General features: G+C 35.7%; 1 protein-coding gene across 1 annotated transcript in view; it reads left to right on the plus strand.

Moving 5' to 3' along the window:
• Nucleotides 1-11,677, plus strand: part of LOC115216270 — a 66,624-nt gene extending 54,947 nt beyond the window's left edge. Inside the window, exons 4-9 of the mRNA XM_029785469.2 lie at nucleotides 547-588; nucleotides 4,962-5,026; nucleotides 7,536-7,664; nucleotides 9,100-9,174; nucleotides 9,937-10,066; nucleotides 11,390-11,677. Of these exons, the coding sequence (XP_029641329.2) occupies nucleotides 547-588; nucleotides 4,962-5,026; nucleotides 7,536-7,664; nucleotides 9,100-9,174; nucleotides 9,937-10,066; nucleotides 11,390-11,677 (729 nt within the window). The remainder of the gene's footprint in view (nucleotides 1-546; nucleotides 589-4,961; nucleotides 5,027-7,535; nucleotides 7,665-9,099; nucleotides 9,175-9,936; nucleotides 10,067-11,389) is intronic.
• Nucleotides 11,678-11,935: the final 258 nt, after the last annotated feature.

Below are 11,935 nucleotides of genomic sequence, written 5' to 3' on the forward strand. Positions count from 1 at the left end.
CTTTCTAGCTTTGCTATGTTCTCTCATTCAAAGCTAGCCTCAGCTGGAATCAGCTTCGGCTGGCCCACTGTGGTGAAATGTTGTTCATATATTGTTTGAAATGTTATGCATCACCTAATGAAAGCGTTTCTTTTTGTTATGATACAATGTACTAATTAATCCATTAAAGATATCCGCAGGAAACAGCTGTAATGAAGTGGCGCGTATCCATCGTTTTGTTAATTTTTTGTTCATAATGCACCTCATTGGAATTCCGACCCGTCTGGAGTATACCAAATACTGTACGACCAATATAATGTAGAGCTTTGGTTTGGCCATTATGCTATTAAAATACTCATGAGGTTTAAATTCTCTATATATATAACCTGAATATTTCTGGATGTACTTCTGTACCCATGATATTTATTCGACTTAAGGGGCTGTTTACAAATTAATTCGACCCAACCTGATATCTATAATTTAAGTACCCAATTCTTTTCAATCTTTAATATCGTATATATATATATATGTATATATTTATGTGTTTGTGTTTTTGTGTCTCCTCAGGCTGGTGTACAGAAAATTGCAAGAAGTGCAGTAATGCCAGTGGTAGGTGAAAAGAATTTCTTTGACCGCGTGGTTGGACAGGAAATAGATGGCGACAGTGCGTCTGGGTAGGGTAGGGAATCATTGTTGTTTGTGAGCATATGAGCTTGTGTGCACGTGTGCCCGTGCACATGTGAGTGTGTGGTTGGGTGTATATTTGCAAGTAGGTTTCTGTGCGTGTGTCCCTGCGCTTGTGATTGTGCCTGTTTCTGTGTGTGCGCTGTATTTATTTTTATTTTCATTTTCAATCGTTTGTGTGTAAGTGATGTTAATATTAAGAAGTCGATGATAAACTATAGGCTAGGTGTCTGGAAAAGAGATTTAGAGAAATATTGGTGATCATGCTTGTTGAAGAAGAGTGTAGCTTTATTTATGGACGCATTACAACCAATCAAATAATTCTTCAAAAATAATGTTTCAGAAATCGAGGGAATTTTGCCTAATTCACTATCATCATTAATTCGGTTTCCTTGCCTACAATCATCAATGGTAATGAATGTTGGGTAATGACTGAAAGAATCCGATCGGCAATGCAAGAGGCTGAAATGGGATTCTTCCGAAAGGTCTAAGTAATAATATTACTTGAGAACGTGCATGGCTCGTAGATCAGGCTCTATCTCTACTTCTCTGCTCTCAGAGTCCACAACCGCAGTTCTATGTACTTGTGATTAGAATGTCGCAGGAAAGAATCGTCAGACAGATTCATCAAGCTGATTTATCCAACAGGAGACAAAGAACTAAGCTAAAAAAAAAAAAGCAAGAATAAGAATAATATAAATGTGATTGGTAAAAAACAGAGTATTGAAGATGAACATTTGAAAGATCATATATTCAACTCTGTAGATACTAAATATACGGTTAGTACAAACAATATTTAGTGGTGTCAGAACATAAACACATAGAAATGATCAGCATCGCTCTCAGAAACTACGAGGCAGTTTCGGGAGTGACGATTAGCCAGAAAAAATCAGTGGGCTTGCGGCTTGGCACCTATAGAAGCAAGTCAATGTCGTCCAACTTCATCGTAGGGCGCTGGACAGATGGACCGGTTAAATTGCTGGACCTCTAGATGAACAAAAATTAGCACAAGGTAACGAGCAAGGTGACTACTCTCACTCAGAAATAGGCCGAGAGAAAACTATCCCTGACTGGTCGGTCACAATCACTTGACCGTTGCATTTTCCTTGTCACCATTTGATTATGCTGGATCGTATATTCTTCTGCTTTTTGTGGAAGGGACGTGTCCCGATGGTCAGACGGTGTATCTGCTGTCAACACCCGCTGCATGGTGGCCTGGGCATGCCTCGATTGATGATGCGCAGATGTGCACTGAGGCTACGCTATCTCTATTGCTTTCTTGATTGTGTGGTCGCCGTTCACCAGACACGTATTTCCGCAGCTAGTTTCGTTAACGGAGCTGCAGCTCTGGGTAAATTAGAGTGCTCAACTACTCGGACACTGCGATATACAGAATGTCGACTTTAGCTTTTTATAAAGAATTAGTGAAGGAAAAGGGCTACAACGTTCTTGCGGAGACCTTGAGTGTTGAAGAAAATCAGCAAGCCGCTCTTTTCCAGAGAAATTTCGGCCCAGGACCAATGGATAATTTCCAAAAATGTCTGGCCTCGCAGTGCTACCGGGGAGATTTGCCTGTTCGAGATAAACTTTACTAGTATGGAAATGCTGTCAGCTACGCACGTCCGAGATGTGTGCAGGACGACGAGACGGTCCGGCATGCACTCGTCCAGTGCCGAGCATTACTGACCTGTGGGCTTATGTCGAACAGCTGCTGTCGCTTGTAGGAAGGAACTGGCTGTCAACTAAATCCATCGTGAAAATCGCCCCACCGTCTTCACTTAAGCGGGAAGGAAAGGCTGCGTTTATATGGCTTGTGGGCATGGTGTAAGTGGTTGTATGGTGAACGAAATTGAAGAGGATGAAGACAAACACTTTTCTCTTTTGCCAATCCCTGATCAACTTCATCAAGTTTCACTTGAAAAGGAAAATAAAGGTAAAAAGGGAAGCATTGTCTTTTGGTCAGTTTGCTGGAAGGTGGTTCAAAGTGAAGAGAATGGTGCGAATGAACGGGCCTGCTCTGAGCATACGCCCGTAGTTGGGAAAAAGGAAAGAAAAAAGACTCCTGCTCCATAAGTCAGTACACCATCGTTTTTATGGGGTTTTTCCATGAGTAGCCCCCGGACGTCTCCTCCCTATTGAGGATTACACATTGCTAAACTTTTGAAAAAATTCTTGTTAGTCTTGTTCACAGGCAAAACCCTCACAACAAAACACTCATACACGAATACACACACATTCTTTGCTTTGTCCTGTACTGGTCCATAATGTTTTTCTTAATGTAAAACCTTGTGTTTGGTGAAGAAATCATCATCATCATCATCATCATCATCATCATCATTATCATTATTATTATTATCATCATTATTATTATTATTATTATTATTATTATTATTATTATTATTATTATTATTATCATTATCATCATCTTCACTCTCACTATCATTATCATTATTATTATTATTATTGTTATTATTATTATTATTGTTGTTGTTGTTGCTGCTGCTGCTGCTGCTGTCTTGGATTGACATTAAGAAGGCATGTGATATAGTGCCTCATTCTTGGATCGTTGAATGCCTGCAGATGGTTGGTGTTGCTGACAACATCACAAATTTTCTGATGCATAGCATGAAAGAGTGGTAAACCAAATTGTACTCAACTAATGTGTTCCCCGGAGGAGTTAATATTAAAAGGGGAATCTTCCAAGGTGACTTGCTTTCACCGTTACATTTTGTAATTACACTAATACCCATAACAATGACACATAGGGAAGTTATGATGGGTTACTAATGTGCGAAGAAAGGCCCATCATTGAACCATCTTCTGTTTAGCGGTGACCTGAAATTGTTTGGGAAATCTGAAAAACATATAGATTCCTTAAACTAAACAGACCAGAAGTGTGGTAGGGACATCGGTATGGAATTTGGGATTACCAAATGCTCAGTACTTAATATGAAAAGAGGGAAGAAAGCAACCTGCAGAGGATTGCGGTTACCAAAGCTTTTATGAAAGCTCTCAAATCCAAAATCCTAAAGGCTTCAACCAAATCCATGAGAAAAATGGCAATTGAACTTGCGGTAGACAACAAGACCATTAGAAATGCTGTAAAATATGATTTGAGGTTAAAATCTTACACAAGAACACCAAAACACTTGTTGACAACAGCTATGAAGGAAAAGAGATTGGAAAGGTGCAAGAAAATTATTACATGGTTCAAGAAAAAGTCTTCCATTGTAACGATCTTTTAAGATAGAAAGATCTTCACTGTCGATGCTGTTCTGAACTGCAGAAATGACAGATTTATCGCAAAATCAACAGCTGAGGTTAAGGGGGCATTCAAAACAAAACATACTGCTCAAGTTATGACTTTTGGTGTTGTGGTTTCCGATGGAAAGAAAATGCCTATAAAATTCTACAAAGCTGATGAAAAGATCAATGTTAATACTTACTACAAGACTCTGAGATACCAGGTATTGCCATGGCTTAAAGCAAACCACCCAGATGGTAATTATGTATGGACACAGGATGATGCTCCAGCCCACACAGCTAGAAAAATACAAGATTTCTGCAAATCCAACTTTTTGGAATCATATTTAAGGCCGCCTTCTAGCCCAGATCTAAGTCCTCTGGATTATGTTATTTGTGGCATTTTAGAACATACTACCAATAGAACATCACACAGCAATGTCGACTCCCTTAAAGATACTATTAAAGAAGAATGGGAGAAGTTGTCTTCCGAATATTTGAGGAACGCCTGTGCAAATTTCAGGAAGCGTGTGAAGGCAGTTATTGAGAAAGAAGCAGGACACAGAATAAAAATATTTTCTATTACGTAAATTTTCTTGTGGCAAATAAATCCACATGACTTTCAATAATCTAATTGGTCATACACTGTCTTTCAATCCCTGCTTCAAAATGGGAGAAGAATGGGAGAAGTTGTCTTCCGAATATTTGAGGAACACCTGTGCAAATTTCAGGAAGCGTGTGAAGGCAGTTATTGAGAAAGAAGGAGGACCCATAGAATAAAAAACATTTTCTATTATGTAAATTTTCTTGTGGCAAATAAATTCTCATGACTTTCAATATACTAATTCGTCATACACTGTCTTTCAATCCCTGCTTCAAAATATTGTAAATTTTGCTTCCCCACCCTGTATATACAGACACTCACTCATACGCACAAACACACACACAGTTATATAATTATGATTTTTTTGTTTTTGTTCCTACTTCCAACTACTGTATACTGAGAAGACTTTAAACATTCTTTTATTAATGTTTATCTTTCATACTTTGTTTAGGTTATACCATCCCTAGAAGAGTTGAAAACAAAAACAGAAATAGAACTTGAAGATATGTACCATGGGTAATATTCTTCCATTCCTTTATCTATTACACGCTGTTGTGTGTTAACTATAATATAAAAAATCTTTCTATGTTAGATGATTTCCATGTGTTTTAACATGAACACGATAAAACTGTTCTCTCATCTATTTGTTTTTCTTACAATAATTTAAATAATTTGTAGCTGTTAATTTCTAAGGCTGCCTTTTATTTTTCTGCTGGTAAAGTTTTAATACATTTTCTAAAATTTAAACTTCAAATTTCTCGTTGAAGTTTTCCTCTTCTGAGACGTCGTTGGCTTTTCCTACTTTTAACTTATGCACTCTATACCCGAGAAAATTTTTCTGTGTATCAACCCAGTATTTAATTGTCATTTTTCCCATGGCATCTTAAGGTGTGGCTATGTGGTAAGAATTTTTTGCTTCCCAGCCACATGTTCTGGGTTCAGTTCTATTATGTGGAATATGAGCCAGTGTCTTCTACTACAGCTGTAGGGCAACCAAATTATTACAACATGGATTTGATAGATGGAAATTGGAATATATGTGTGTGTCACTGTCTTCTTGCTTTGACATCTTGCAATAGATGTAAACTAATTCCACCATCGTGCATACAATGTCCTTAATTTCTAATCTCCTTTGTAAACATGCCATGTGATGGGTAATACTATCTTATTTGGATACAGGTAAAGGTTGGCGGAAGTAAAGGCATCCAGCCAAATAATATCAACCTCAGTCAATAGCCTGACCCACGGGAGCATAAAATAGTGGACATTAAACCGAAAATGATGACTGAGGGTATGGTTTTCTTAAATTTAAGACATGAAGTTTGGGGTTCTCACGTTAAGAAATTGTGTGTAGAAGAATAATTTTTCTGTTTCATTTATCAAGTCATTATATTGGAGCTTTCGTATCAAAGCAAGTGAAACCTAGCAGATGATAATGTATATTTCGCTACTATACAAAACGAGGTGTCTTGGATGTTTGGTCTTATTGTTTTCACGCTTTAGCTATTTATTGGTTACCTCCAGTCCATAGATCTAAAGAGTTGACTGGGACTTCTCAATAGCGTAAACACTTCTGACAACCGATCATTTGACCTGCTGAATATAGCAGCCAAATTTTCCCTCTAAAACACCTTCGTCTCATCAAAGGCAAAAATGCATTGGATAATCTTGTCTGAAATTTTCTGTTACTTAAGCCAGTTCTAGTCATGAGTGATAAGCCAGAACTTAAGGTGGTTTCAATTGTGTATATAAATTACAACTCCACCTCCGAATGAGATGTCAGTCTATTGCAGGTTTAATTTCCCACATATTACTGGAGATTATTTATAACCGAGTGAACTGGAAGAACGAGAATGAAGTGTTTTGCGAAAGAACACAATGCACCACCAAGTGTGTAAATCAAAACCATGATCTTACAACTGTGAATATAATTTGCTATCACAGGGCTACAGACCTTCACTGAAACCCATAAGAAAGGAAAAAGGACAAGACATTCGTATCCTGAATGCCTTTGGTAGATCCGTTTGATTAGGACTAACCTGGTACAAGAAAAATCTGGTACATCTGGACTAAAAATGTACCACACACCGATCTCCGCTAAAGAAAACCAAGAAGAAGGTGGTGGTGTTAAACTGGGTTCCAAACTCAGTCCATGCAGAACTACCCAATATTCATACGAATTAGTAACATAAATTAATATTTCAAAAGCTAGATGCGAGTTTGTGTATTTGAAACTTTTCAACTTTAATTATGCTGAGTTCCATGAAGATAAAATAAAGTTCAAGACACACTAATTACAATCTTAAATGGAGCTGTTTCACGTTGCCTACTTCGTTCAATATTCGTGAAAGAAACCTGAATTTAAAACAATCTCTACGACTCAGCTTTACAAAGTAAACTCTTTTTTGTTTTTACCTTGCTTTTTTTTGTTCTTTGGCATTGGATGGGCATGCAACTGTACAAACCTTGCCAAGGCAGACATTGGAGCACGATACAGTCTTTGAATCAGTTGGTACTTGTCAAACCTTCCAACCTAAGCTAGCAAGAATGACGGTAAATTTTCTTAAATTGGAAACTTGGGAAGAATGCTTGTAAGAGTAAACTCCATTTAAGGAATCTCAGGACCAGATGATGGTGGAACTCAGAATGCAAAGAGCATTAATAAATCTCGCAAAGCACCTCATCTAACACTTTGAAATTCTTCCAGTCTGTGGGAGAGAAATGGTACTGTATTTTATCAACTTTTAAAAAATAGGAAACAAAATTGATCTTGGTGGCCAAAACAAATTCTATGGTCTACGATGAAATGTCACAGATACTTTCCTCTGTGGTTCTCTGTCAGTCTGTTTGATGCTGTAGAGTAGAAGCAACAACCTCTCATAGAGTGAAACAAATAATGTACCCTTTCATTCCCAGTTGGAGCTGTTTCACTTCATTTCTCTTGTCAGCCTCTTATAATCATCAAGTGTTTGTGTCTACGTAAAGAAATAAAAATCAATAATTCATTTGTTGAATATTATTGCAGATTTCTGAACAATGTTCAGGTGAAGTGTAACAAGATAATGCGTGTTGGTTCCATTGGTGACGGAGGATGGAATGTTTGTTTGGATGACGAATGGTATCCCAAGAAGCCTTGCTTGGTATACTCATTTGGGTAAATAGAAAGACGCTCCGAAATTTTCAGCAAAAATCGGAATGCTCTTCAATTTTTCATTTTCTCTATAATTTTTCTCTCCTATAAATGATTATAAATGATTATAAATGTGTGTGAGTTTGTGCAAGCATATATACTCATATATATATATATATATATATCTATATATATATATATATATATATATATATATGTATAAAAAAAGGAAACGAAGAAAATGCTGACAAAATAATTTATGTAAGGGAGAGTGTATTTAATTAGGTGAAAGTTCTTTTTTTAAAACAAGAGCAAAGAAAAATTGGGTTAGAATACAATGTTCATTTTTTTTAATGATTTCAGTGTATAAGAAAAAAAGTAAGAGTCTTTTACAGTGTTCTGTCACCAGCAATGGTTGTTCTGAGCTGATCAAATTTGTTGGATCCATAAACTGTGAAAAATACATCGAAATACTTAAGCAAGGATTTTTTCCGATGTATTCACACGATAACAACGAAAAATTAGTTTTTATTCATGGAAAGTGGAGCTCCATGCCACACAGCGAAAAGCATGACTGAAAATGGGATCAAAAAGCTTCCTTGGCCGAGCCAATCTCCTGACACGAACCCAATTGAAAATCTTTGGAGCATACTAGATAGAGCTATATGAAAAACTCAACAGAAACCTAAATCTAAAGATGAATTGTTTCGATCGTTGTGTGAAAAGTGGGCAGAAATTTCACAAGAGACAATCACAAAGCTCATCAGTTCAATGCCAAAAAGAGTTTCTGAATTAAAAACTGCAAAGTGAATATCAGCTAAATACTAAATTATGTAAACCTACCTATCGATTACATTTCAATTGTTCGCTTTGCGTATTAAGTAAAAGATTTTGAAAATTAAAGGTGTCTATTTACTTCCTGCATGTCTGCGTATATTGTTACTGCATATCTCTCCTTGAGAGATTTAGAAATATGATATTTCTGTAGACCAGTGAATGTTTTTCACTTTGAATTCTATAAGTTTTCGAAAACAGGTTAGAAGCGACGTCTAGATAATCTAAGCTACTCTACGCTGATAAAGAGCAATAAACCTGAAACTAGTCCGTGTTTCACAATTGGTTGGAGTCGTTTCAAATGAAACTAGTCCGTGGAGGTGCTAATCTCCCCCGTTCGAAAGTATAAGGACACAGAACGTTTGTGTCGCATAGCCAGCTAGAAATGATATTTCTTGGAGCTAAATAACAGTAACATTTCTCTCTTTCCTGGGACTGCTACATTATGTTGACAACAAGCCATCACTTTATCGTGCTGTTACTGCATATCTCTCGTTGAGAGATTTAGAAATGCGATATATATATATATCTGTCTGTCCGTCTGTCTCTCTCTTTCACTTTCTCTCACACACACATGCACATAACACATGTATATATATATATATGTCTTTCTTTGTTTCAACAGGATTGGTTGGGATTCGTCTTTTGATGTTGCCATGAAAGATATCTTTGGCTGTGAAGTACATTCCTTTGACCCATTGTAAGCACTGGTTTACTGTAGTAATAACAGCAGTAGCAGCAGTAGTCCTAGCTGCATCATCATCAGCATTATTATTATTGTTGTTGTTGTTGTTGTTTTTGTTGTTTTTGTTGTTGTTGTTGTTGTTGTTGTTGTTGTTGTTATTCAGTAGTTTTATTTTTATATTGTGCTTTCACTTCACTATCGAGCGCAGCTCTATGTGCCTTGGATATGTGCTGTGGTTTGTTGTGATGCTCTTATGGTAATTGTATTGAGAGTGTTGTGTGTAGGATGTGTGCAGTGCCCAGTAGTGACATTTTCTGTATGTTATATATATTTATAAGTCCTGGTGACTTTGTTATGTATTTATCTGAATGCACCTACAATGATAGGAATCGTTTCTGTTTTTAGATTCCACATTCGAGTTACCTCTATTTCTAGGACTTTGTATTTTGAAAGTTTCTCCATTTCTTTTAGAGATCTTTTCGGTTTGAACGGCAGTTTTTTCTAGCGGTGTCATATGAAATTGTCACCCATAATTATGACCCTAGTATCGATCTATTGCATTTCAATCTGTTTTAGGGTTAGGGCTAGTTAGGGGTAGGGGGAAGAGTATCTTTTTTTCTTCACAAATGTAAATAAACCCAATCTTTTTCATAAACGAGGGAATATTCATACAGCACAGAATGTTTTTTAACTCAATAGACGTCAGTGATTTGTTGAAATTGCAGAAATTTCTTGTATTAACAAAATTATTTTTAACATGCTTTGTTGTCTTCACAGTGAAAAGAAAATTCCAAATCGTGAATTGTTAAATTTCCATGATATCGGAATAAGTAACAAATCAGGCATTGACGGAGGCAGACAGTTTATGACACTACGAGACACTCGCAAGCATTTAAATCACACAAATGTAAGTTTTTGTTTATACGTATATCTATCTATCTATCTATCTATCTATCTATCTATCTATCTATCTATCTATCTATCTATCTATCTATCTATGTATATATATATATATATATATATATATATATATATATAGCTTTTAACAAAACACTCTGATGAACGGGAACGTGAAACTCTGAGTAACAGCTTTTGTTATATTTCTGCTGCTTTTAAATAAAGTATATATATATATATATATATATGTATGTATGTATGTATGTATGTATGTATGTATGTATGTATGTATGCATGTATTTATTTATTTATGTATGTATGTATGTATGTATCTGTACAGACACTCATGTGTATATATATGTATGCATGTGTGTATGTATCACGTTTTTAATGACCAGTCACTATTATTTCTGTAGCAACTCTGCTTTCCACATAGGTTCATTCAATAATTCCAAGTGAAAAATTTTACGTAATATTTATGGATTAGAGTAGCACCTCCCTAGGACTGCGTCAAAGGTGCGCTCTTAAATTGCGCGTCTGTCAGGAAACAAAACGTATATATAAAGATTAAAAATAAATGTGAGAAGATTAAAAATAAACGAGATGAGTAATTATGGAATCTTCACTAATAGCAAAGCGAAAACCAAGATTCAAGACAGATTCATTACATATAAAATAAACCCTCAAGTTTCCCCGAACAATTGGATTCTATAAGTTTTAAGTATGGTGTTGATGATTTTATTTGTTACAGTAATATTCATATGATTTTTAGCAACGTCCTGCCGAAAAACGTGCACATATTATTTCATTCTATTTTGGAAAATGAAATAACGTACCTCTCTTCTGAGGAACAGGCAACAAGCTGCAACTCAAAGGATTATCATAATTTCATTCTGATGATGAGGATAACAAAATATAAAAGACTAATGGATTTAGCAATACTACTGTTCCAAAGATAAAGGACTAGTAAATGAAAAACAAAAATCCTTCATAAAAACTAAGATTTTCGTTCTTTAATCATTTATTTATTTCTCAATTTCTTATTCTTTCTGTTTCCCTCCTTCCCCTTTTCCTATCGCTTTCCATTTCTTTGTTTGTTTCTTTCATTCTTTCTTCTTTCTTTTTGTTTCTTTCTGTCTTATTTTCTGTTTTCTTTGTTATTCAGTTTTGCTATTTCTTTCTTTCTTTCTTTGTTTTTTCCTACCCACTCTCGCCCCCTCCTTTCCTGTCTCTGTGTGGTCCATTCAGCTATCTGTGCGTCATCCATTACTTATTTTCACAAAATTGTTTTTAATTAACAACTTCTTTAATTTCCTTTTATTTCATTCTTCAGAAGGATATCAGTATTTTGAAAATGGATGTAGAAAGCTCAGAATGGCGCTCCTTGACGAAGGCGATGTCTGACGGCGAACTAAATCATGTGAAACAACTAGCACTTGAGTTTCACATCGCTGGAAAAGAATCGGCGTTTTTCATTTATGCGCTTTATATTATCAAGAATCTGATGGATTTTAATTTCCGTATATACCACACAGAAAGGAATAATAACTGCCAATACATAAATTCCAGAAATATGAAACTGACAAAGTGTCAGAACGTCCACTTGATTAAAGTTAGTTAATATATATATATATATATATATATATATATATATATATATATATATATATATATATATATATATAGGAAAGATTGGAGCTGAACGATGAATTAACAAAATTCCTTTATTTTCGACATATGTTTCGAAGGCTGCATATTCCTAATTGCGAAGGAATAAGGAGTACATTATGCCGCTTTCTCATCAGGAAAAGCAAGGAACTTATGTCAACATCAAAATGCACAAAATCTTTTAGATGATTGCTCACACGGAGCCCATAGC

This window comes from Octopus sinensis, linkage group LG10, assembly GCF_006345805.1.
Source record: "Octopus sinensis linkage group LG10, ASM634580v1, whole genome shotgun sequence".
Taxonomy (NCBI): Eukaryota; Metazoa; Mollusca; class Cephalopoda; order Octopoda; family Octopodidae; genus Octopus; species Octopus sinensis.